Source organism: Anoplopoma fimbria, chromosome 4, assembly GCF_027596085.1.
Source record: "Anoplopoma fimbria isolate UVic2021 breed Golden Eagle Sablefish chromosome 4, Afim_UVic_2022, whole genome shotgun sequence".
In the NCBI taxonomy this organism is placed as follows: Eukaryota; Metazoa; Chordata; class Actinopteri; order Perciformes; family Anoplopomatidae; genus Anoplopoma; species Anoplopoma fimbria.
In genome coordinates, this window is record NC_072452.1 from 21765702 (window position 1) to 21790652 (window position 24951).

Here is a 24951-nt window from a genome sequence, read left to right on the forward strand (position 1 = left end):
TTTAAACGACACACCAATAAAAATGTAAACCTCATGATGGTGCCCCCAGAGTAAAAGTCAGGTGGTTCATTCGAATGTATGTTCTTGCATATCCGTGGAAATCTTCATGACAATCTATCAAACAGTTGATGAGATATTTATGTTGAGATGCCCCAGGAGACACGTTGCTAGCATAACTGAACAATAATACTGCTGCTAAATAACACAATAAACTAAGGTGCATGTTATACTGCTAAACATGGATAATCTCTCGTTTTCCCACTGAGATCCAAATTACCAACATTATATGCATGCTTTAAAGGCACACTGCGGATTCTTTATAAACAGATTTATTTACATTCAACATGTACCACCAAACATGTGGTGTGTATCCTGAGGACCAAACAAACACACTAAATGACTGTGTTCAAAATTGCATACAGCGCTGACCTACTTTGCTGAGCAAAAAGGAAGAGCGGCATGTCACTAGAATGAGAAATAGCCAGTCCACCTTCAGGCAAACAAGACACAGGAACTTGGCTTGGGTCTTGAGGTGTTTGTGGCATTTATCCAACAACTCTAGCTTAAACATTTGTACACACAATGCACTGCCTCTCAATTTATGAATATATTGAAAATCATACCTTTGGGATTTCTAAATACTCAGTAATACCATCTAAGCCTATACCTCATTAAACATTTGAATTGCCTTTGTTTTTGTTTTTTTGGAATCAGGTTTGTTGTTCTTCTTAGTCTCCCTTTTTAACTCAAGCATGTGACATACATGTGCATCCTTGTGTGTGTTCGTATAAGACCTACAGACCCCCACATTAAATCATTGCTCTGAGTGTAATTCAGCCTACGTTTAACCCTGATCACTAGACTAGTATTACTAGTGTTACCTCGGGTCCTCCTGGGATTTGTAATAATAGCAGAAGTCATCTGTGCTGTAAATCCTCTGCTAATCTGTTTATCTCTGGTTCAAAGACATTCCACTGAAAATAACCCAGAGTAACAAAAAGAAGCATTTTGATGAATTATTCCAGTGTGAATCATTATTTATCTAAACTTGCTGCTTTATTGTATTTTTTGTGGACCACAGTTCAAATGATTAAAAGTAGCAGTTTGGCTGCAAATCCAAGAGGCTCCTCCAGCTACTCGGCATGAATCAGTACATTTTACTGAATTTGATTATTTAGTTGTTAGAGATCATGACTGCTTATGACTTTGGAAATCCCCTGACTTTGCCTTTAGTGCCTCAATGAGGTGATCATTTTTGGGTTTTGAGTGAAATATCTCGGCAAGTATCCGAAATCTGAAATTTGGTTCAGATATCCATGTCCTCCTTAGGATGAATTATAATAAAAGTGGGGATTTTGTTCCATCATCAGTTTAAAATTGTAATGTGCCTAAGACTTTACTTTATGACTAAAGACCTGATACATTTTTGGCATTTCCATCAGCCTCAATTGTACTTTGAACTAAAACAAGGCCTCTTCAGAAAATGAATAATTAACCTGGTTACCAAAGAGATAAAAAATAAGATACTTTAAGGACCTAATTATTATGCATTGTATGTCCTACCTATTGTCAGTCTACTTGAGCTCAAGTTGGCGTGCTATAAACTGGGCTCTAAAGGCATTGCAATAATGATTTTAAAGGCACACTTTCCACTCCCTGGTCACATAATTAACTCACTTCAGTGATCTTCACTTCAACCTACGCTCCACTATTAAATGTGAACCTTTTGATCTTCACTACCTGGGCACAATTGGCATGCGGATCATGCGAACTCTCCATCACGTACTTTGCTTTGTATAAGGTGTGTGACTTGAAAACAATACACCCTCATTGTGAGTTATTTCACATGATTGTTGGGGTGATTTCTTTGAATTTCACCATGAGCACTGAATCTGAATGTTTCATACAACTGCCAGGAATGAAAGTAGGACTTAATGAAAAACTGTAATGATGAAATCATTTTAATACATACATTCAATACGCAATTGTTCATCGATTCCCCAAGAGCCTTGGTAATGAAAAGGGTGGAGCCCTTCTTGCAGGCCATAATAGATTCTGATTATTGGTGTAATGATTTTTGTCATTAACCCTGTGGTTGTTATATTAGTCAAGGAAAATTCCTCTTTATCTAACATATGAGCAAGAGCAAGTTTTTCAGGTTTAGTCATTTTTAAACATCAACCAAGTTTATTCATGCTTGTTCTTAAAGATGAAATGACAGTAACCTGAGACACAGCAGCAGCACAGTGACTTAAGGATTAGTTCTTGGCTGAAGTTGCAAGTTACTGTAAAGCACCGGAGTTTGAAGAAAAATGATGGATAGTTGGAAAATCACATGTGAGGAGTCTTGTGAGGAAATCACATGTGAGGAGTCTTCTCCGGATTCTGGTCTTGGATGTGTGGCGAGTCTGCCAGGGCAGGATAAAAGGTTTTTACAGCAGTTTGGTCGAGCCACCTCAAACGCTGCATCAAAGTCTCACAAGGATTGAAGTAGAAACTGAGTCGCTTCTGTACTGTCCTGGAAGAAGCACACCCCGAGTTTGAAATAGTTATTTCTCTGCAGGATGTTGTTCTCTTAATGTTTGCATAGTTGTGTTCTTGTACAGTTCAGATCAAGGGGATGTGTTGAGGAAAGTAACAGTGCACATTAATTACTCATTAGATGAAACATTTAATTCATTTTTCAATCTTAAACTGAAAACGTGGTTCCAGTTGAGTTGAGGATTTGCTGCTTTTTGCTGAGTTTGCTGATTGCTTTTGCTCCCAAAAGTTGGGGGACAGACATTTAAAGTTGAGCATGAAAGTTCACACTTGACTTTGGAAACCGAAAAAGGGTCATAACTCCACAAACTTTGAACTACATCTCACAGCCGATGGAGTTGGAGTTTGCTCTGATCAAGTTTTCTGCTTGCGTAAACATCACGTGTGTAAGACATGTTTTCAGCCTACGTCCAAATTTCAAAGTGTTTATAGTTGTACTGAACGCCTACACAAATCAGCAGCTTCTGGTGCTGAGAATTGAAGCCAATTTTGAAGTTCCAAAAACTGAAGTTCTTTAAATGGCTGCCTGAGACTGTCTCAAAAGTGAGTCAGTGTTAAAAAATGTCCAACTTTACAGCAGAAATGAAGATGTTTACAGAATGGTACAAAAATAAATATGATATCTATCGCCAATTTCCCCTTTAAGGACAAATGTTTTGGGGGGGGGGTGAATTTTTATATAACTAACCCGTTTAGAATATATTGGGGCTTAAAGTTAGAAATAATTGAGGGCCACTTCTTTGCCCCTTTTTGTATTAGCTATGAGCTAGACTGTCATCACTGTCGAGATGATGACGGCTGCAGCCAACCCCGTCTGAGCTTCGCAAAGGCTCCTCACAAACCTATGGCTGACGTCCCAAAGACTATGTTTAGATTTTGTACAGTCTTTGGTCTACTCTCCAAAGCGGTCAAAAAGAGTGGCAAGACACGTTAACAGATGGATACAGGTATAACAACACATTTTGAGAGAGACAGTTTGACCCGGAAGGCATTCATAGTGTATATAAAAAGTGACAGAAATATAGTATCAATAATGAAAAAAGAGAACGAGAGAGAGAAGCCTGGCTCCTTTCTCACCTCCAACCTGCTCGCCAATCATTCTGTGAAGTGGGGGAAAATGTTGGATTGCCTCCACCCAATTCGCCAGCAGAAAAGTGTTAGTGGAGGGAGTTTCTAAAACTTTTCAACCATCAGACAAGAAGTTTTAAAGCATGCTAGACCCTAAAGGCAGACAGTGAAATGCCTTCGAAAACGCTTTCCTGTGAACCTTGAGTTCCGACTTTTTTGTCATAGAAATTTTTACTTTAAAAATGCCATCAGCACATCATACATAGAGAAAACAGAAACTTTCTCTGAACATTTACACAGAATATAACAATGACTGCCATGTGGGAATAGTAAGAATATTGCATTTTAATGTGTGTGGCCCAAAATAGAGCAGTATAGTGAATATGATTTATTTCATTCTTCATGCCTAAATACATTTTACTCCAACATCAAAGTCTTGTTGCTGTTTGTCCATTTTTTACTTGTTGGAATATTCAGGTCATTTTGCTGCATTCTTGAGATCTGACATTGACTACCTCACTTATGCTTGTGATCAATACTATAATTATTATTAATACCATTTGTATTGGATAAAGTGTTAGAAGTTTAACCATTTTGGCATTAATTCGCACCATAATCAACAATGTACATCTGTTTGTTTTGGGACCCTACCCCAAACTTAGAGTGATTTCTTATGTGTCACTTATTTGATATAGAACATTTAAAATCAAAATACAATTTTTAATGCAAAATAAGCAGAGTTGTTATTGCATTAGATGTCTAACCATTTTTGTCATCCACAACTGCTTATGTTATTGTATGTGCAAGGCCAACACTGGCTTTGGGCTCAGAAACATGTGGAGCATCTAGCGGGAGTTATGAGATAAACACAGTGGTGTGTGGCATTGGTTTTTGCTTCATACCTATCCCTATAGAAATAAACATGAGAATAAATGTTTGCTACGGCATATACCTACAGGAATAGATCAACATAACAAATTCATCTCGCCTTTGTGTTGCTGTACCCAAGGTAAAGGTAATTCTGTGTATCACAAAGGAGTGAGAGGTACTGAGGGCTGTCTGACAGAGTGGAACATTGGAACTACGTCACATTATGCTTCATAAAAGATGTTGGACAAATGATGGGTTGTAATCGCTGTATATTTCTGTTTTGTATTCTCTTCCAGGAGATAATAACGGGTGGCCTCATCTTTTCGACAAGTATTTTGGAATGCCCAGCCATAACACTGGAACCAAGTCCAATTTGTGCTGTAAGTACTGTTATTCCGTTTCTATTCTGCATATTGAAAAGATTGGTGAATTTGTGCTCATGTATAAATCTTTTTTTTAGTACTCCTGAAAATACTTTTACATGTCATTGCTTTGGCAGTGAGATCACTGTCCTTGATTTTCTCATTTCTTTTTGTTGTCATCACTGCTGTGTTACAGATTGTTTTCTTTTAAAGGAACTCGTGGGCAGAGTAAAAGCAGCGCCCACTGTGGCCTAGGTTGTATCATCAGCTGAGGTTCAGCGCGGTTGCATAATCGCATACAGTTTTGTGGGTGGGAAGCCGGTGAGGGATCATGTCATAGTGACTCTGTTTGGTTGGTTTCCTTTGTGGAGATGGGATGGGGACAACTAGAACTTCAGGATGCATTATGCCCTCATATTGAAGCTTAATATAAAAAGAAACAACAAAACGCAACAAAAAAGTTAAAAAGAAAATACAAGAAACAAGAAGATAAAACATGTATAAAGGCTACGATCATTCTAGATGTGGGTATTAACCTATACTAATGACATGAATGTAGCTCAAACTGGCATCCGACAAGGCAAACATTTATTTTCTGAGCAAGTAAAGTACTATTTCAGTGTAATAAATATTTTCATTATATCTTCAATCCCTTGAAAGTCAATTGACTTTTCAACTCAGACTCAGCCCCCCTCATTCAGTTGCAAACAGCTTTGACAAAACAGTGTTGCAGAAATAAGGTAATCCATCATTGTGAATGAGGAGTAAACAATTACATTTTGCATCGATGATGAATCACAGGAGGGAGCTTGGGGCTTCTTTTTTTGCTTGTAAAGAAAGCAAAGATACTACTCAGCTGCTTGTCAAATCTATATTATTCTTCTGAAAGTTAAAACTGTAAGCTTTGTTGTAGGATGTCCATATTTTTTGTTTGACATTCAATCAAATATATATATATATATATATATATCTATATATATTCTCTTTTGAATCATGATTTGTAACTTATGGAGCAGCAAAGCTGCATGGATGAAAATAGTATTGGAAAAAAAAAGAATTATAAAAAGAGGCTGAAACTTGCCAAGTCTCTTTTAATCAGCTCTGTTGGTGCGACGGTAGCTTTTGTTGAACACAAATAATTCCACTGTGAAAGCCAGTGTTTGGATCTTTTAAAACCAAAAGAAGGCTCAGTCCGAAATAGTTGATGTATTCATAGCACATTCACAAAAAAAGCTATTATAAATAATTGTTTTATAGTCACCCTTTCATGCATATTGAGTACATAACTGGTGGATGTGGGAATCATTGTTGTGGATATATTGGTTAAGGCTCTCTGATTTCTGCTCTCCCTTCTCCCTGTTTATCAGCGTCTTTCTAAAAAACAGTTGTTAGATACGTGAAATACATCCTGTAGGGACGTGTTTTCATTGCAGCATGATTTGTAACATTTGTACAAACACGTTGCTTATTTCTAACCGTGATTTGCTTTCCCTACCTCTTTGTTATTTTTGTGCAAAGCTGGAGGAGATGTGCAACATTGCAGAACAATGTTTGACACCTGAACGCTAAACAATAAGATTAATTTGCAGTTTCAGAGAACTTCCAACAGACACTGCAACAATATTTAGTCACAAGGACATCCACTCTTCTGGTGTTATTTCCAGGAACTCTCAGATTGTTGTTCAGAATACTGATATTGGAGCTTTTAAGTGGTTCTGCATTACAATAAAACTGCCAGAGTTATTCATTAATGCCCACTGGGGATGTCCATATGATAAAACTAATGTCTAAATGGCATATTTTATTTTTATTTTTTATCTGCTGATGTGAGCAAAGCCTTACTCACATCAGCAGATACACAACTCAGAACTCAAGATACACAGATGTAGTTTAGAATGGGGAAAAAAATGACATTGTGACTGTCTGAAGCTGATGGTTTATGTATATTTTCTTTATGTGTTTTGGATGTACATCTCTGTGTGTAAGGAGACTGTTTTATGTGCTTTGATGGAGTGCAAATTGGGTTTATTTGAAAGTAGGCAAGCCTGTAGCAAAGTGTTTGCAAAGATTGATCTTTTTTCAGCAAATATCTATCTATCAAAAAATACCTGAACCTTTTCTGTTGAGTGAACTGGCTGAGGATATTCAGCTCCCTTTTTTTTTTTTTTACTTTTTTGTTTACTGGCCTCACTCAATAGTAACTCTGAAAACATCCAGTTCGCTGGGAGGGGAGTTAAACATGACTAGTCTCACATGTGTAATAATATATGCAAATTTAAGTAGGTTTGCCTATCAAAGGGAAGCATTTGGCTAATACTGACGTGCACTCAGAAGAGATCATTTGCATTCATTGGAGTCAGGAATGCCTGGTGAGATAATCTTATTTGCTCCATTTCATCACATCTTGCATATCCATACTGGGATTTAATAAAAGACAATCAAAGCTGTCTCAAACCAGGCATATTCAATACGCAATATTGAGAAACTGGGGATTTTGTATCAACTACTTCAAACCTGTGTTTACCCTCGAAGTCACTCTTGATAAATTCTTCTCTTTGGTGTCGCTGTTTTTTCTGCTGCTTTAATCTCAGGACGAGTTTTGGCATTCAGCCAAACAGCTCAAATCTTGACACTTTGACACTGCATGACCAGTTGATTGAAGTGTCCTCTAATCTCTCCAGTGCTGGGTGTCATTCCTGAGCTCTGCCAGTGCCGAGACCTGGAGCTGGACTGTGACGGCGCACAGCTTCGAGACATCCCAGTGGTGGCGATGAATGTCACAATGATGTGAGTATTTTTTTTGGGTGGTATCTTAAAGCTCAATCCATCCCCAGGAAGCCTCCATCCCTGGCTGTGACTGCCACAGCATGTGATAAGCTGTACTTACTTGAAGCCAGAATTACAGATGAATCTCTGGCAATGATGACTAATGCAAACCCCTCACACTCAGCTGATGCTTTATGTATGTCCTTGAAAGTCTTATGGGATCTGACATCACACACTTTTTTTACATCTGGAGAGTCCTCTGTCAAAAGTATATACTTCAAGGTTGAATTAATTTGGGACAATAGTACAAAATCATTTTTAACACGTAGACAAGGACATGTAACCCTGAGTTAGTCACCGTTTGATGAAAGTACAAAACCCTGTTTCAGTCTTTATGGGGCTATTTATGCATTTTTATGGGGGGATGGAATATCAAGGCAATTACAAGGCGGATTGGCTCGTCCTCATTAGCTCTTACAAAGTGTCTGCTTTGTCATTGGCATGGAATCATTTGCTTCATGGCATATTTGGGTTGGAGACTATTTCACACTTTTTCTCCCCTCTGAACCTCGCTGTCAAGAAATGGTCAAAGAGCCTGCCTGTCTTTGTGAGTTTAAAGCTCAACTTACCAGAGTAAGAGACTTTTGTCATCCATATGCATTTAGTTTAAAAAAGAAAAAGAGCACTAGAGTTCAGACTCCCACCAGTGGCTGGTAATCTATGTGTTTATTTGTTACTTTCACTGGCAACATGGCTCTGCAAAATACCCGATCGGCAGTCGGACGTTTTAGTGACAACTGCAAGTGACAAATAATTGTCTTATGGTTTTTAAAGGCTGCCCAACATTTTGCTATTAAGGCTTTCAGATGTCTCATGTGCATATGTAGCTATTTGTGTTCATGGCACTGTAACTTCTGTGCTTTGTATTCTGTTTGCACACAAGAAAATGGTAAAAGGACTGAATATAAAAACACATAACTTCTTTCCTATTAGATTCATTTCCTCAGGAAATATTTAGAGAGTGGGTGCGTGGAAATTGCATAGGTAAATTAATTAATTTGGCGGCTGTGTTATATGAATTAGACAAATGAAAATACAAAAAAACAAGAATAAATATGTTGTTTAGTTATGACAGTCAGTTCCCCGACATCTACTTGTCTGCTCCACAATGCACTGTTTTGTTTACACACAACCGCTTTGGCCCGCAGCCCCAGTTTATCATCAGAGGTATTCAGTTTTTGTTCTATGCAAATGTATGAGTTTAAATCAAGAAGTTGTGCTCCTGTTGTCTTCCTTTTAGCTGAACTGTGTTTGCATCCTGATTGAGGTAGAATGAACTCAGTGGATGGGAAATGTCTTGATTGTATTGGCCCGAAAATGAGAAGACAGCTGCCTCGAGGTCTTTTTGCAGGTTGCTGTCCAGTATCATCCTCTGTTGGACCTGACATTTATCACCACCTACTGAAGGCTATAAGAGTAACTCATCTAATATCTCCCTGACTGTGACATAACTGCCTCTCACATTAGTCAGGGACACTTTGCTTTACAAAGGTGTTAATAAGTATCAGATGTTAAATCACTCACTCTTTATTTCTTACACGGCACGGTGCTGCTCTGCTCTGGCATGTTATTTTTTAATTGTGCTCTGATAGACTAGCACAGCTAACTTGTTGCTGTCATGTCTGCTGATTTCCAAAGGCAGGACTGGAAGCGTGCAAAGTCTTGTGTATCCTCTGGTATGAGATTCATGTGAATGAAGCCAAACAGAGCGGAACAGTGAGCCTTATTTTGGTGGAGTTGAGTATGCTAATTAAGGCTGCAACTAAGTATTATTTTCATTAAGGATTAATCTGCCGCTTATTTTCTGGTTGGAAAAATTGTGAAAAAAATCCCTCACAGGCCAAGGTGACGTCTTCAAATGTCTTGCTTTGTCCATACAACAGTCCTAAACCTAAAAATATTAAGCTCACAATCGAGGAAAAGCATCAAATCTTCACATTTGAGAAGCTGGAAGAAGCAAATATTGTGCACTTTTGCTGTGAAAGAAAGATTAAAACGAGTACTTGATCCTCAAAATAGTTGCAGGTTAATTTTCTGTCCATCATCTTATCAACTAATCATTGCATCTCTAATGCTAATGATCGTATCGCACAAACTAAACCTCCTCATGAACATGAGAAATTCATCAGGCTGAATCAAGTTTGTGCAGTTTTGAACGTTTGGTGAATCAAACTTGGAATGAGCAATAAATGTTCATTAGTGTCTGATCAGAGAAGCGTTTGGCACAGCATGTGAGCATGGACAGAAATAAACCAGAAAGTTGGAGTAACTTAAATTTATTCTGCCTTCCCAAATCTTACAGAATCACTTATAATCAGAACACCAGGGAAGAGACAAAACAATGCCAGAGACTTCCAAAGTCAAAGCACGTTAAGGGTGAAGGACTTTTAAAAGGTCTCTCAGGTTATTCATCATGAAAGCAAAATTGTTTTTGTTTGTTCACAAATACTCCTCCGAGTACTTTAAGTGATGCCATAGAAATGGACAACATTCATCTGTCAGTTGCCCAAGAAATACAACGTTAGAGAACGTTGAGCCCAAGGAGACGGTGTTAACAGTGAGAAGATCTTACAGTGCCCCAATACTGACCTCTTCCAGGTGTTTGGAATGGCGGCAGTGTGTGGAGGGTTGAGCCTTTAATCAGCCTTTAATCCGTTAAAAGCTTTGGAATCAACAGATAAATGAACTGGTTCATCAGCTGAGTCACTTTGAGATGATTAAATGGAATTTAAAAACACCAGGAGGCCATATTTTGCAATGTTTATAGACTTTCTGGTAATTGACTCTGGGTAATTTAGTTTTTATTCCTTTGCTGTCTTAATTAAAAGAGGGTCTTTTACCTTTAAAGAGAACATATCATGCCCATTTTGCAGGTTCATACTTGTATTTTGGGTTCTGCTATAACCTGTTTACAGGCTTTAATGTTAAAAAAATATGTTTTTTATGCGTTTTTCTGTTACTGTCTGTCTGAATATACCTTTTGTCTGTCTGAAACGCTCAATTTTAGCGCCTGTCTCTTTAAGCCTTAAACATGTATGAGAAAAATATGGTGCACCTTTGCAAAGGAATTTCTCAAGCCGTGGGTGGAGCTGCTCAGATGGGGGCAGATATATTCTGTTGAGGCTGTACGGAAGGTGCTATTTGAATCACATGTTTTCTGATCAAGGCAGCCGAAAAACAGACTGGGTTGTCACGGTTACACAGTTTGTGGGTTAAAAGGATATCCAGAAACCCAAATGTCTTTGTACAACCACTGAAAAAGTGTGTTTTTCATGATAGATCTGCCTTAAAAAAGCCTGAAGTCTGTGTTGCCAAAGGGGTCTACTTTTGGATTTACAGGGGCTTTTTTTTATTTTTGCGACTAGGTTCATGGAAATGTAATTCCAGGTAAAACAGTACAGAGGGTTGGTATTTTAAATATTTAAAAACCTAGGAAATGAGAACTCAAGTGGCGAATAAAATGCGATTTAAAAGTGAGTTTGAGGAATGTAATTTACTTTTGCTTTTGGGTTTGCTTTTAGACTCTGTGTGCCCAAATAGTTTAAATTAAGATACTATTCACCACTGAGAGGAGAAGGGGGGAGTACTGCACTGTATTGGGGTCTTCTTGTATCTTTTGAAAGCTGAGATAGTCATTTTAATAGTGAACAGTACTTTTGATTCTCAGGCTCAAAAGCCCCAATAATGAGAAACTTAAATAAGTCAAACCCGCATGTAAGAATTATAATATTGGCAATAAGAATTGGCAATGTTAAGGGAAGGAGATGATCAGCTGTTCAAATACAGCGGTACTGAACTGTGATCAGCGTTGTTTGTGGTGTAAACCTCATTCTATATTGTGATGTTGATCCTCTTTTATCTTTCAGGTCCCTACAAAGGAACCGTCTCCAGAAACTGAAAGCAAACACATTCTCTAAGTACCAGAGCCTACAGAAACTGTGAGTTTCCCATGAATTATGGAATGCATACATAAACACACCACGTATTGTGTAATTGTAACACATTTTTTCCTTTGATGACCTTTATCCAGTCTTCTATCCAGGTCTGAGAACCCCCATATATTGTAAATAAGTACCATTAGCATGCACATGAACCTACAACATTTATTCACTAAAGCACAATGCCTTCTTTGACACGAAAGAGCTGAAATGATGACCGGCCTTTGAGTGACAGTGGCATCAGATTAATTTCACGACTACAAAGCTGATAAGTGTATTAAGCTACGAGGACTGCTGGGAATGCTGACCGAGGCGATTATTCTCCTCCGAGCATGGACTCATTCATCGCCGACTTGCGTTGTTTATCAACCTCACTCAGCGGCACTGACTGTGGCGTTGGGAGAATAAGTCTGATCCCCTGCCAGGAACCATTTGGCTCCCTCAGACTGTCGGAATTCAGTTTCTGCTCTGAATATATGACCGGATTGAAAAGCTTTCCAGAGATATTCATAAATAAACATCAGAATGAATGTGTGAAATACACAAAGAGATTAAACACAGCTGTCTGCGGAGGTTTGTTGAGCTCACAGTATGTACTATAAACGAGGACGGCAGGTATTGTACCGACCATGACAATTTGATATGAGACACACATTTCCCCCCACTGGGCTGAATCCCCAATTAAGAATATTTATTTGTGTAAACAAAGTTAACTTAAACCGTTGTGTGTGTGTATCTTTAATTAAACCGAAAGGCTTCAGGGTTATTTAATGGGGTTTTTTAATTGTTTGTTTGGAATTGAAATGATTCACAAACTTTTTTCTGCTTTTGTTTTAATAAAGATATCTCCAGCACAACAGAATACGAGATGTGAGTCCTGACGCATTCAGAGGGCTCTATAATCTAACCAGACTGTAAGTTGGTTCTTTTTTGTAACACATACCATTCAGTAATTAAGTACTTATAGTAGTACTATTACATGGTTTTATAGGCTTTTTATGGCCTACTTATACAATTACTATAAAAATGACATTTCTATGGCATACTATTCTTTATTATATTATAAGACAAGCTTTTAAATAGCACTTTTCTAGTCTTAGCGACCACTCAAACAATAGCCAGCATTCACGCATTCACTAAGGCTACTATACAAGATGTCACCTAATCAGCGATAAACTCTCAGATGCAATCTGTGGCAATTTGGGGTTCCATATCTTGCCTCATGCTGAATGACTTATTTCCAAAAAACTGAAGAGACCACCTTTGATTAAAATAACATTTTTTTTTGTATGATTCTTTGTGGAGAAACTCAGTTTTACAGATCTGTTACTAATTGATTAGCTGAGTGTTAGCGGACTAAGAATTTCTTAAGTCAAGGACAGCCCTAGATTTTTTTTTCAGGATTTTTTTATGACGTTCTTTACTATGACTTCTTATGGCATGGTAATAGTCATGTCTTAATGTGTAATCATATATATATAAATCATATATATACAAAGAAAAAGAAGCTAAGTGGTAGTTCAGGCTACTTATTGTGTTGTAATCAGCAGTTTCATTCACAATCACTGGCGTATTCACATCTGTGTGACTCAACCAACTATGTCCTATCACATTCATGCAACAAAAATCATAATAGACTGACGCAGCTCACTATTAATGGGTTACATATTGTTTTTATGCACATGCAAGTGTCCTGAACAGAAAATGGCAATGCTGCTGCATCACCACGCCAACCTTCTCCTTATTTAGTATGTTAAAATCCTAATGTCTGCCTGGATTCTCTGAGAGCTCCCTTTTTTCTATCTACCTGTGCAACCATTTGCTAAGTCAATTCCTTGGTGTGTTTCTGACTGAAGTGCTTTATATACTCAGTATTACAGACAGGACAATGCGAGGCCACGTGGGTAGTCTGCTCTCACCAGCAAACTGCAAAGATAAGGTTGTCTAATCAAGACTAGGTGCTACACAACACACTTTTTATAACACCTTTCCAGTGAAGGCTCTGGATCTAAACGTACCAATGTTTCTTTACAACCCCCTCAATGTCTTTGCTCACTGGTGAGCTCTGGATACAGCATGTCATTCCGGAGTCAGGCTCCTTTGATTTCTTTCTACTCTGACATTCAGTTTGAGACATGTTGTCAAGCCGGGGTGCCTTCATGATCCACTCCTCCCCGTAGCTCAGTTTTCTGATCCCGTCCAGGAGAACCTCTGATTTTCAGAATCATAACTGTAAAATCCGTCTGATCCGGTGGAATTGTGAGATAGGGAGGCTCTTCTTAAGAGATGTAGGATGGGAAGATTTCCCATGTAGTAGAGATTGTGTCTGTGCTTTTACAATACAAGTCAGTTTTCAGGGTTTGCAGCCCTCAATAGCATGTCATATGAATAATTTAAAGACAATTTTCAGAGTAGGAATACACCCATATTCTACTTAATGACTCTGATTATGTCTCATCTGAGGATTATGGCGCCTCCACTAAGATATTGGGAAAATTGCAAGAGAAGGAAACCCGCCTCATCTTAAAGAACCCTCCTCGTGTGGTGTATGATAGCTCACCTCATTTTGCAATTTCCTGTTCTGAGCAGACTTGGATTGTTTTAGACGCTGTATATTTTATGTTAATATTTTATATATTTCATCTGTATTGTAATGTGCTTTGATATGAATGCTTTGCCTGTGGTTAGCTCACTTTAATGTAGTCTTTTTCAAAACATGAAATGATTTGTGTACTCTGCTGACTCCAGATGTAGATGTTGTCATTATTCATGGGTATTGTAGATTATTGTTCCAACATGTTTTTGGGACATCCTGTGTTAGATATAGAGGCGCCTCTATTTAATTTGATCCATAGAGATAAAGGTATGAAAGCGACTGGCTTGATGTTTTTGCTTAAGAGCTTTGAGATTCTCACCTCTATAATTTTTGTATATTTTTAGAATATATGTGCATTTCTTAATATATTGCGTTTTGTGTAGGTTGTGTGGTTCCCCAGTATTACCATGTGACCATTATGTGATCCGAGCATATGTATTTAATGATAGGGTCTCTGTTGATATCACTAAGTCTGTAGAAGAGCATTAGCTCGAAACATCACTTGTGGATGTGCTAGTGAATTGCACTTAGGGGAACAACAGTATACAAACCTTTTATATATGTATTTAGAGATATAAGTTAAAAAACAGGATAATGCACATACATATCATTAAAAAACAAATACTGACAGAAATAATAATTATATAACAAGTAATGCAACAAACTACTAGATTGAGATGGATTATATTCACTTATATTTTAAGAGCTTATAGAGTAACCTGTAAAAAAAGAGCTTGGAAACAGCAAGCATGAAATATGAAATGCATTTACAATACATGAAACTGACTGAACTTAAAGGTACTAACATATATGTAATAAAAGCAAAGGGTTGAAATTTTTTCTTTTAGTTTATCCCGCATCATTTTAAGGTAACCAAACCAAACTGGTCCTTCCTCTCTTAGATATCTGAGCTATAACAAGATATCTGTCCTCATGCCCGGTGTGTTCCAGGACCTGCACAAGCTGGAGTGGTTGTATGTTTATTCTTCACTGAAATAAAAAGAATATAAAAAGCTGCATGAATAGTAAAGTAGGTTAATTTACTTTCTGTACATATGGATTTGCCATAGGCAGTTTGGTGATGAATAATTTCTACTGATAAAGTGGATTTTGTTCTCTTACATATCCTGTTATTTCTTGAAGGATCCTAGAAAACAACGATATCCATCAAATATATTCCTTGACATTCTCCGGACTGAACTCCCTCGTTTTACTGTGAGTTTTTTCTTCAATACCTTTTTTACCGTTTTGATTTGACGTCTTCCTCAAATCATCTAACATTGTGATTTTAAGAGGTTTTGTTGATCTTTTTTGATTGAATGAGTGTTGCTCCTTTTGAAAAGTGCACTACACATTGTTACATGGCGTCTCGCTGATTGACAGGGTTATGATGAACAACTCTTTGGCAAAGCTGGATGACATCTGTCGGGAAATGCCAAGATTGAACTGGCTGTAAGTAGGATGTCAAGATATCAAAAGCTGGCATGTCATTTGATGATCTGACTGTATGTTTGTGTGTGTGTGTGTGTGTGTGTGTGTGTGTGTGTGTGTGTGTGTGTGTGTGTGTGTGTGTGTGTGTGTGTGTGTGTGTGTGTGTGTGTGTGTGTGTGTGTGTGTGTGTGTGTGCGTGTGTGTGTGTGCGTGTGTGGTATGCGTCTGATATTTCCTCTGTGTGTGCATTTTATACCATGCTCTTGCAGGGATTTGGAGGGAAATCTAATTGAAACCATTGGAAATGTCTCACTCTGCTCATGCAGTATGCTGACAGTTCTGTAAGTATATATTTACATAATTAAATCCCTGGGAAAGTTTTTATTTTTAAAGATTTTGACTTTTGGCTCAATTTCTGTGAGATGCCTGCAAATCAGCCTCTGTTTCTCAAAATATGATAAGCTTAAGCATGGAATCAATGCTGGCAGTTCATTAGATGTGAATAAGTGGATCAATGAGTATGCTGATATTGTTTTTTGTTTTGTAATTATTGCTCTTCTCCAGTGTTTTACAGCAGAACAGGATCAGCCATATACACGAACACGCTTTTTCAATCCTACAAAAGCTTGGAGAATTGTAAGTTCATTTTGTTTGATCGTGTAAACAAGCTGTAAAGGAAAAATAATGATTACAAATTTCAGGATTGTGCCAAAAAGAAGCTGACGTGATGCAGTTTAAAAGTGAATCGTTCTGAAGAGGTACTATCTGCAGAAGAGAGGGAAATATAAGAAACGGCACTGAAAAAGTTTGTTATTGCAGAGTGGAGAGAAAAGTTTGTGATGCCTTTGGAGTAACCTAATATGTACTTTATGTCGATGCTCTGAAAAGTATGTGAGCTTTAAGATGGAGTAATTTCTTGTCTAAGCAGTATTACATATATTACACTTTTAACATAGCTGCAAGCCACAACTGAAACCATTTAAGAAGATTAAATATAAATCCAATAATGTCCGATTTAGAACAAAGGCGTCGTCGAACAAATGCGTCATTTTGTTAATGACGACCATTTGTTCTTTTGTGCCCCGTTAGCTGTGAGGCCTAAGGATGGTCATTTGTGTATTGGGTTTGTACGCAGTTAGCAAGGCTTATTGTCCAATCCTTTGTTCCAGAACTATACGTATATAGATTGTAGATACATTTGTGGTCCCCAAGGACTATTTTGGTGAGTGTCTGACCTTTTTGTCAGGGCCAAATTTCCACGTTGAAAAGGTTTCTCAAAATCTACAGGCTGGATTTCTGTTACATGTGTTAGGATTATCCATGGTCTACAGCAAATTAATTCTGCTGGTTATTAAAATTAGAGTTGATAACATTTTTGTTAAAATTATCATTATACCCCGACAGTAAATGCTCTGAAATCTGGTATCTGTGGCTGTCGCAGTACTGTAAGAAGCCCGCCCAATCATTTGACAATATTCCGTTTTCTTTTTGCCAACAAATCCCATGAAAAAACTAAACCAACAAAGAATTAGCAGGTCATCTTAGCTCTCTCTCAATGTAAACATGTAACCCACAGCAGAATATAGCAAGTTATAGAGCAGCATTTACTGCAGGAGTGTTGTTTTCAGTGTGCTCATTATGCAATCCTCACCCAGTACATTGCAAGAGTTAAACAGGTTGGATTTTCAGTGGTCATCTGTCAGAAACCCTAGAAATCGATATCTGTTTGTTGTTTTTTTGGTTTTTGTGGAACCGATTGGATGTGTCTCGGCTTGCAGGGATCTATCGAGTAACAGACTGGTGGCGATTCCTCCCAATCTCTTTGTCTTACTGGGGGATTTGCTCCAACTGTGAGTTCTGCTGACACAATTACACCGTGATGCACAGATCTGTATACACGCATTGCTATTCCATGAATATTGAGGAGGGGGGTTCTTTTGATACTGTCAGGGAATGGCCGTACTTTTAAAAGGTCGACGTATTAAGCAAGTGAGCCCCATTATGAGATAATGAATAACAACTGCCAGCCTCCATTTTGCTGTCATTGTGGATGTAGCAGAAAAGAGAGCTGCACGTTCTCAAGACATGCAGCAGATGGTTGCACAAGACAGTTGTGGGAGCAGAAAGAATCCGTCCATGTGCATGAAAAATGTTGACATGCAAAAAATTGTAAATAATAAATGCGATGTATTCCCATGTTATCTAATTGAGGGTTTCTTGTCTATATCTTCTAGAAATATATCATACAATCCCATCGTGGAGCTCCAAGTCGACCACTTTGACAAGCTGCATAAACTGAAGTCATTGTAAGTATATGTTGCTAAGCACTGGACGACTCCTGCAGCTCATTTAAAACTAGGGCACTGTCGAGGTGCCCTTGAGCAAGGTCCCGAACCCCCAACTGCTCGGGATGCCTGTCCATTGGCAGTTCCTTGCTCTGACATCTCTCTCTGTGAAATTACTCAAGCTATTCATGTGCATAGGTCCTGTTTGTGCTAGTGTGTGTACTGTATTCCATATCTGGATTAACACATTGCTATCAGAAATGTTTCTTACTTAGTCCTTGAAAAGTTATCGGTTGAGAACCTTTGGTGAGAACACCTTTTGTGCTCTTGAAAACGCATATCAATACATTATTGCGTGTCTCTATATTCTCTAGGAGCATAGAAGGGATAGAAATTGGAAACATACAACGGAGGATGTTTGAACCTCTCAAATACTTGACTCATATGTAAGTACACCATTGTCATGCTCTATGCTTGTATTGTTAATCCTCGACTGTCACATTGACTGGAGGCCTTTCACATGTATTTCTAGTGTTCAGTCGAGAGCGACGCTTATCGTGACTTTCAGGCTTCTCCTCTGTCAGGGAGATGATTTGGTCAAGCTTAGTGTAATCCATTTTATCTGTGGGTAAACACATGCAGGTACTGGAAAGGAAGCAACAGGGAGAAAATAAAATGTCCCTTGCCTTTTGGAATGGAAATTAATTTGTGATGCTCACAGCATAGAAAAACGATACCTATCTTTTCCATAGGCAACATCTCTTTACAGAAAAAGTTTTACTGGTACTGTGGATAATCAAAAGATCAAATCCTAACCTCTAGAGACATTCTCTAGACATGTTGCTCTTCAGGTTTTAGCTATGCCATAAAACAAGACTAGTGATGGCAACGTCAGTCAAAATCTGAAGATATACTGTATTTCAGTCTGGACCAAAGTGTTGTACAAATCATTGTCCCCAGAGGATGAATCCTGCTGACCTTGGTGATCCAGAGTTTTACTATAGCACCACTATGAGGTTGACATGTACATTGTCATAAAGTTTGGCACGCAAATTCATGTACCCCTCAGGATTAATTGTAATTACTTTGGCGACCCCCCTGACCTACAGCGGGTAAAGGCATTCATCTTGGATATATCAAAACAATGGGCATATAGAGTTTTGAAAGAAAGGGAAAAAAAGCAATTTCATTCCAAATAGGTTTTTTGATTAAGTATGCCTCTCAAGCCCCACAGCGACCGTGAGTTTGAATCAAAATCAAATCCCCACTCAACATCACCCAAACTTTTCTGTTGTGTATTCTGTACAAGAGTTTGTAGAACACACCAGGCCGTCAGAACCTCAAAACCCTACATTTGTCCATAAAGAGACTCCCTTATCTTCTGCTTAACTTGGCACTCTTTCTCTCTTTAATCTACAATCACAGCTACTTCAAGAAATTCCAGTACTGCGGCTACGCTCCTCACGTGCGCAGCTGCAAACCCAACACTGACGGCATCTCGTCCTTCGAGGACCTGCTGGCCAACATCGTGCTGAGGGTCTTCGTGTGGGTGGTCTCTGCCACCACCTGCTTCGGCAACATCTTCGTCATCTGCATGCGCTCGTACATCCGATCAGAGAACAAACTCCATGCCATGTGCATCATTTCTCTCTGCTGTAAGTCACACTGCATTTAAATGTTATGAAAACTAGCTTTTTAATCTAGAGAATATCCTTAACCATCATATAACATGACAGTACAATGTACACATAACATGTATTATCCAATTGAGTCATTAGGGGAAAGAGGGTCGAGTATTAGCAGCCCAAAAACACATATTTTTATATTTATGATAAAATCGTGGCATTATGTTGATGCTGACTTTTACTCTCTGGAATTATGGATACATCAGCAGGAGTTACAAATACTGCATAATACTTTAATAATCGGAAGTAAACAGGCCTCAGAAACTGCAATGTTTACTGAAGGAATAAATCAAGTGAGAAGTAGGATCATTTTCTCATAGACTTCAATACAATCAGACTTCTTTTTGCAGTCGCCCCCTGCTGGTCAGTAGAGAGAATGCAAATTGTAAGACACTGCCACATAGGCTTCACTTCCCAGAATCGGAGGTTGCCGCCTATTAGTTATACATATTCAGTATTTTTGTGTCATGTTAACTAACAGTGTATGCCCCAAGTTTATGTCCAGTTGAAACGTACGCTGTGATAACCTCACAGGTGTGTGCTCTGCACAGGTCTAAGGAGCTGTATCTAACATTCTGAACATGAATATAGCAGCAAATAACTATTTGCTATGTAATGATATAGTGGAGTAATGTCCACCTGCGCGGGGAATGAATTCGCTATTCCTCCGTTTGCTGTTATCTGAGCTTATCATTGCTTTCTTTACATAACCAGGCCCACCGCTCTTCCAGGCATGTTTGTGCATGTGAGTGTGCACCACTTTTTCACCACTTAAAGCTGATAACGCCATCCCGATGCACAGCGTCTTCTCGGCAGCGTAGCACCCACCCTCCTGTTCCCCCTCAGGTAAACACGACGCACCATTAGACATCGGCATGCTGAAAGCTTCGAGAGAGGAAATCAAAATGCTCCCTATCTCGGATCTTCCACCTTCAAGGTTTAATAAGCTGCAGTTACTCATGTTTTGCATTTTCCTTCATGTTTTGGCAGGTTTGCTCCTGATCTAAATACAGTACGGCTCTGTGTGTGTGTTATTATAAGTCACAGGTGGAAGTTGAATTCATGACAGTATGCTGTTGAAGAGAATCTAAAGCAAATAAAAAATATCTTTTAAAGAACTTTCTTGTATAGGAAGTCACTGAATGGAACTATGGAGAAATAAAAAACCACTAGTGTACATTGACTGGTTATTAGTCTCAAGATAGAGTACAAACTACAGTATTAACTGCACAGAGAGAGAAGCATAGAAGCACAAAAGATACATAAGAAATAAATGCTCTAACCACACATTAACATATTCCTATGTTGGCATTTCACACATGTAAGTCAAATATAAAGCATCCTATATGGAGTTATACATTTCATAGCAATTGAGATTAAAGAGCTTTGAATGTGCAGAGCATAAATGCTATGTTATAGCTGATATCTGCTCTCTTTTCTGCTACATCCACAATGACAGCAAAGCGGAGGCTGGCAGTTGTTATTCATTATCTCATATTGGGGCTCACTTGCTTAATACGTCGACCTTTTAAAGGTGTATTACCAGAATGTCAGTGTGGACTCTTTTCACTACCGTACTAATATCTGGTGGCTCAAATCCAGACAAAAACAGAGCTGGAGGTAATTAAAGCAAGCCTAATAGTGCAGATAATATTCATTATTTGCCTCTTTTCATAGCAAACAATGGATTATGTCTTCAGTGCAAGCAGAATGTGTCTGAATGTTGCTTTTAATCTAATTAATAAAGGAGTGGAACAAGTTGAGTCTGCAAAGAAAGATGTCGGAAACAAAGATAAAGTCTTAGTCACACAGAGCCAGCAATCTCACAAATTAATTACTCATTATTCTCTGCCTCTCTTTATCTACCCTTTTCTTTCCTAACACCATTTCTGTTAGTTTTTTCTAATTAATAGTAAATCAACAGAGGGCTGCCTTTGAGCCCAAATTATGTCAGCCAGACCCCTTGAGTATTTTACTTTTATTTTTGTAAATAATTAAATAACAATTATGAAGGCACTGACAGGAAAAATAAACACGAAATTACCAAAAAAGTACGTTAAATGGCAGGGATCATCAAGATTAAGCACAACAAAGCTTCACATCAGCTGTCCCATTCAATTTCACAGATAAAAAAAACAAAGAGGGGGTCTATAATGACGATCTATATACTGCGTGTGGAAGAAAAGAATGCTCTTTGAAGAGCAGGGGGACGTTTCCATATGAAAGGAACTATTATCAGGGGGTTTGAATAATGGATTTACCATAATATTTAACATCAAGTAGTGACTGATGAAGCCGTGGCAAATTCCTGGGAGGATTTAAACTGTGAGTTCAATTTCAGCTCTGACAAAGTGTCAGCAAAACACTGTGATGAATTTGCTGAGGGCAGTGAAAGTAGGAGTAAAAGAAAACATGTGGTACTGGGATTTATTTATTATTTGTCAGAGTTTAATGAGTATGAAAACTTTGACTCAATGTAGAGCTTGGGGCTAAATGCTCAAACATCTGTGAAGATTTGAATCAAACAGTATATGCATGAGAGCAGAACTGTGCATATCCAGTCTTTCCACTAGATGTACAGTATAATTGTATTCCTTGACATCATGTAATTATGCACACATGATTACTGCCTAGTCTACAATTATCCATAAATATCCATATATCGGTGTTGGTCAAAAACTATTATCAAGTGTGTGTTTTTGCCATGCTTCTGTATAATGTGTGGTCATACAAGATATTTATTCAAGCCATCATTTTGGGTAATAAATGTATTCATTTTCTTGGCGAGACTGGGAATAGCATGATCTGTAAATTTAAAGAATAAAAATAGGTATAAAAACAACTATATTCTATTTTAGGGCAAATTGTACTAATGAAGACTCCAGTTAGTCAGCACTGCTCGCTACAAAAATATACTATCATATAAATGTTATATGATTTTTTTTTTTTACTTTTACTGCACTAAAAATATGCCTGATCCATCAATATTGCCCAAATTCCCCATTTTCCTGTCGTTCTGTTTGCCACATAAGTGCTATATATAAAACTTGTGTATGCTTGAAGTAAAGCATCTTGGGAGGTAAATATATTCACACAACAATATGTTTATTTTTATGAATACACACCGTATCTGTGTGTGAAGCTGCAGGTGCAATCTTTGTGTGCACACCCATCATTAACACATCTGACCCCAGTGTAATCAGTAATGACTGGCAGTTAATATCACCATAATAATCCAACCCCTACTGATAATATACTTTATATTGATCGGGGGTAGGATAATTGTGGTTGAGTTGATCTGCAGGATGAGACAAATTAATACATATTCAGCTTGTAAATTATCCTTGTAGACTACTTAATGATTTTTAGTTCTGTCTTGACAACAAACCATTATGCTCTCTGCACTCTTTGCTGTAATTGTCCTCCCTTTATTGATCACAACATATGAAAGTGTATCTTAATTTGAGCATATTTTCTAATGCATGAATTTCCATGGTTGAGTGGCTGCTCTCTGTTTTCCATACCATAGATCCGAAGCCTTTGTAGGGGCCATTTCGGGACATGGTTTGATTCTATTGTCACCGCTTATAAAAGGCATCGTGGTTCCCTTTGAGGAGCGCCGCTTTAACAAAACCTGCTTCATCAGAGGGTCTTGTCGCTTTATATTTTGCATTCAAATAAATTCAACAAACCTGGTGGTCAAGTTTCTGAATGAACCATGCTCAAGATGTTAACAGTCGCCAAACAGTTTGATTGATTAAAGAGGTACTGCACAGTAAAACCTGTTTTTTTAAGCTGCAAACTAACTGATATGACTGCACTTGAATGCATGAAACACATCAACGCTGGGGTTTTTATTGACATGTCTGGCCAACGTCTGCATTTCATTGGTTGAAAATGACTCACCATGCCATCTACTGCTTTGGGAGCGACTGTGGCTCAGTGGAGCAGAAGATTGGCAGTTCGATCTCCTGCTCTGCTTAACCCTAAATTGCTCCCGATGGTTGTGCTACCAGTGTATGTGTGGGTAAGAAAGGTTAGATAGTCCTGATTGGCAGGTGGAACCTTGCATGGTAGCCCAGTATATGAATGGGTGTGAAGGGGTGAATGACGTGTAGAAAAGCGCTTTTACCATTTATAGTTTAAATCAGCCCTGAAACTTGCAAGGCAAATGCTTAAATATAGCCCCTCTCAACCCTTTGCCACTTTTAAACATTTTTCAAAAGAATGGCGTGAGTGGAATTAGGCTCAGACCTGGGGGTGAAGAAAACCAGACATCCTTACAGTCAGTAAATCCTCAATGTGTCGTAAATTACAGCCCTTTTTCCTTGCAGGTGCAGACGGACTGATGGGTATCTACCTCTTCATGATTGGTGCGTATGATCTGAAGTTCCGCGGCGAGTACAACCGGCACGCTCAGGCCTGGATGGACAGCAGTCAGTGTCAGGTCATCGGCTCTCTGGCCATGCTGTCCACGGAGGTATCTGTCCTTCTCCTCACATACCTCACTCTGGAGAAATACATCTGCATCGTCTACCCTTTCCAGTACTTGACGCCTGGATGGAGACGAACTGTCACCATCCTTCTCGGGATATGGCTGTTTGGATTTATTATTGCCCTTCTGCCGCTGGCCTGCAAGGGGCTGTTTCGCAACTTCTACGGGACAAATGGAGTTTGCTTCCCGCTGCACTCAGAGCAGCCAGAGACGCTTTGGGCTCACGTTTACTCCATCGTCATTTTCCTGGGTGGGTTTATTTATTTTTTGTGTTCATTTAATTGCTTTATTTATTCACTCTTTCTCTTAAGCTAATTGTAAAAGCACCGTTACTATTTAGCGAGCATATTTGTATTCATATTTGCTCATTGCAGCCCACTGCTCCTCCGGGATGGGTCAAATGCAGAGAACTGAATTTCCCCATTGTGGGACTAATAAAGGCTTAATTGTTATTGTTATTATTGTTATTCATATGCATGCGGATGCATAGCTTTGTTATAATTGTGCAAATATGTGCTACCATGGCTTCATTGCAATCCAGAAACTAATTAAATATCTCTCTGCAGGTCTGAACTTGGTGGCATTTCTCATCATCGTCTTATCTTATGCAAGCATGTTCTATAACATCCAGAGAACAGGGACTCAGACCACTAAATACAGCAACCACATCAAGAAAGAGGTGACCATCGCCAAAAGGTTCTTCTCTATCGTCATCACTGACTCTCTGTGCTGGATCCCCATTTTCATCCTCAAGATCCTGTCACTGCTGCAGGTGGAGATTCCCGGTACAGTAAAGTGCTATAACCATTAAAAGAAATACTAAAATGAAAGTCTATATTTTGAGTATCAGATAC

The 24951-nt window shown here is 38.5% G+C and overlaps 1 protein-coding gene across 1 annotated transcript in view; it reads left to right on the forward strand.

The window, feature by feature from the left end:
• Positions 1 to 24951, forward strand: part of rxfp1 (relaxin family peptide receptor 1) — a 52902-nt gene that overhangs the window by 25892 nt on the left and 2059 nt on the right. Inside the window, exons 3-17 of the mRNA XM_054597760.1 lie at positions 4776 to 4859; positions 7523 to 7628; positions 11534 to 11605; positions 12448 to 12519; positions 15104 to 15175; positions 15345 to 15416; positions 15585 to 15653; positions 15902 to 15973; positions 16197 to 16268; positions 17411 to 17482; positions 17867 to 17938; positions 18292 to 18363; positions 19343 to 19572; positions 23937 to 24347; positions 24664 to 24882. Coding sequence (XP_054453735.1) covers positions 4776 to 4859; positions 7523 to 7628; positions 11534 to 11605; positions 12448 to 12519; positions 15104 to 15175; positions 15345 to 15416; positions 15585 to 15653; positions 15902 to 15973; positions 16197 to 16268; positions 17411 to 17482; positions 17867 to 17938; positions 18292 to 18363; positions 19343 to 19572; positions 23937 to 24347; positions 24664 to 24882 — 1767 coding nt within the window. The remainder of the gene's footprint in view (positions 1 to 4775; positions 4860 to 7522; positions 7629 to 11533; positions 11606 to 12447; positions 12520 to 15103; positions 15176 to 15344; positions 15417 to 15584; positions 15654 to 15901; positions 15974 to 16196; positions 16269 to 17410; positions 17483 to 17866; positions 17939 to 18291; positions 18364 to 19342; positions 19573 to 23936; positions 24348 to 24663; positions 24883 to 24951) is intronic.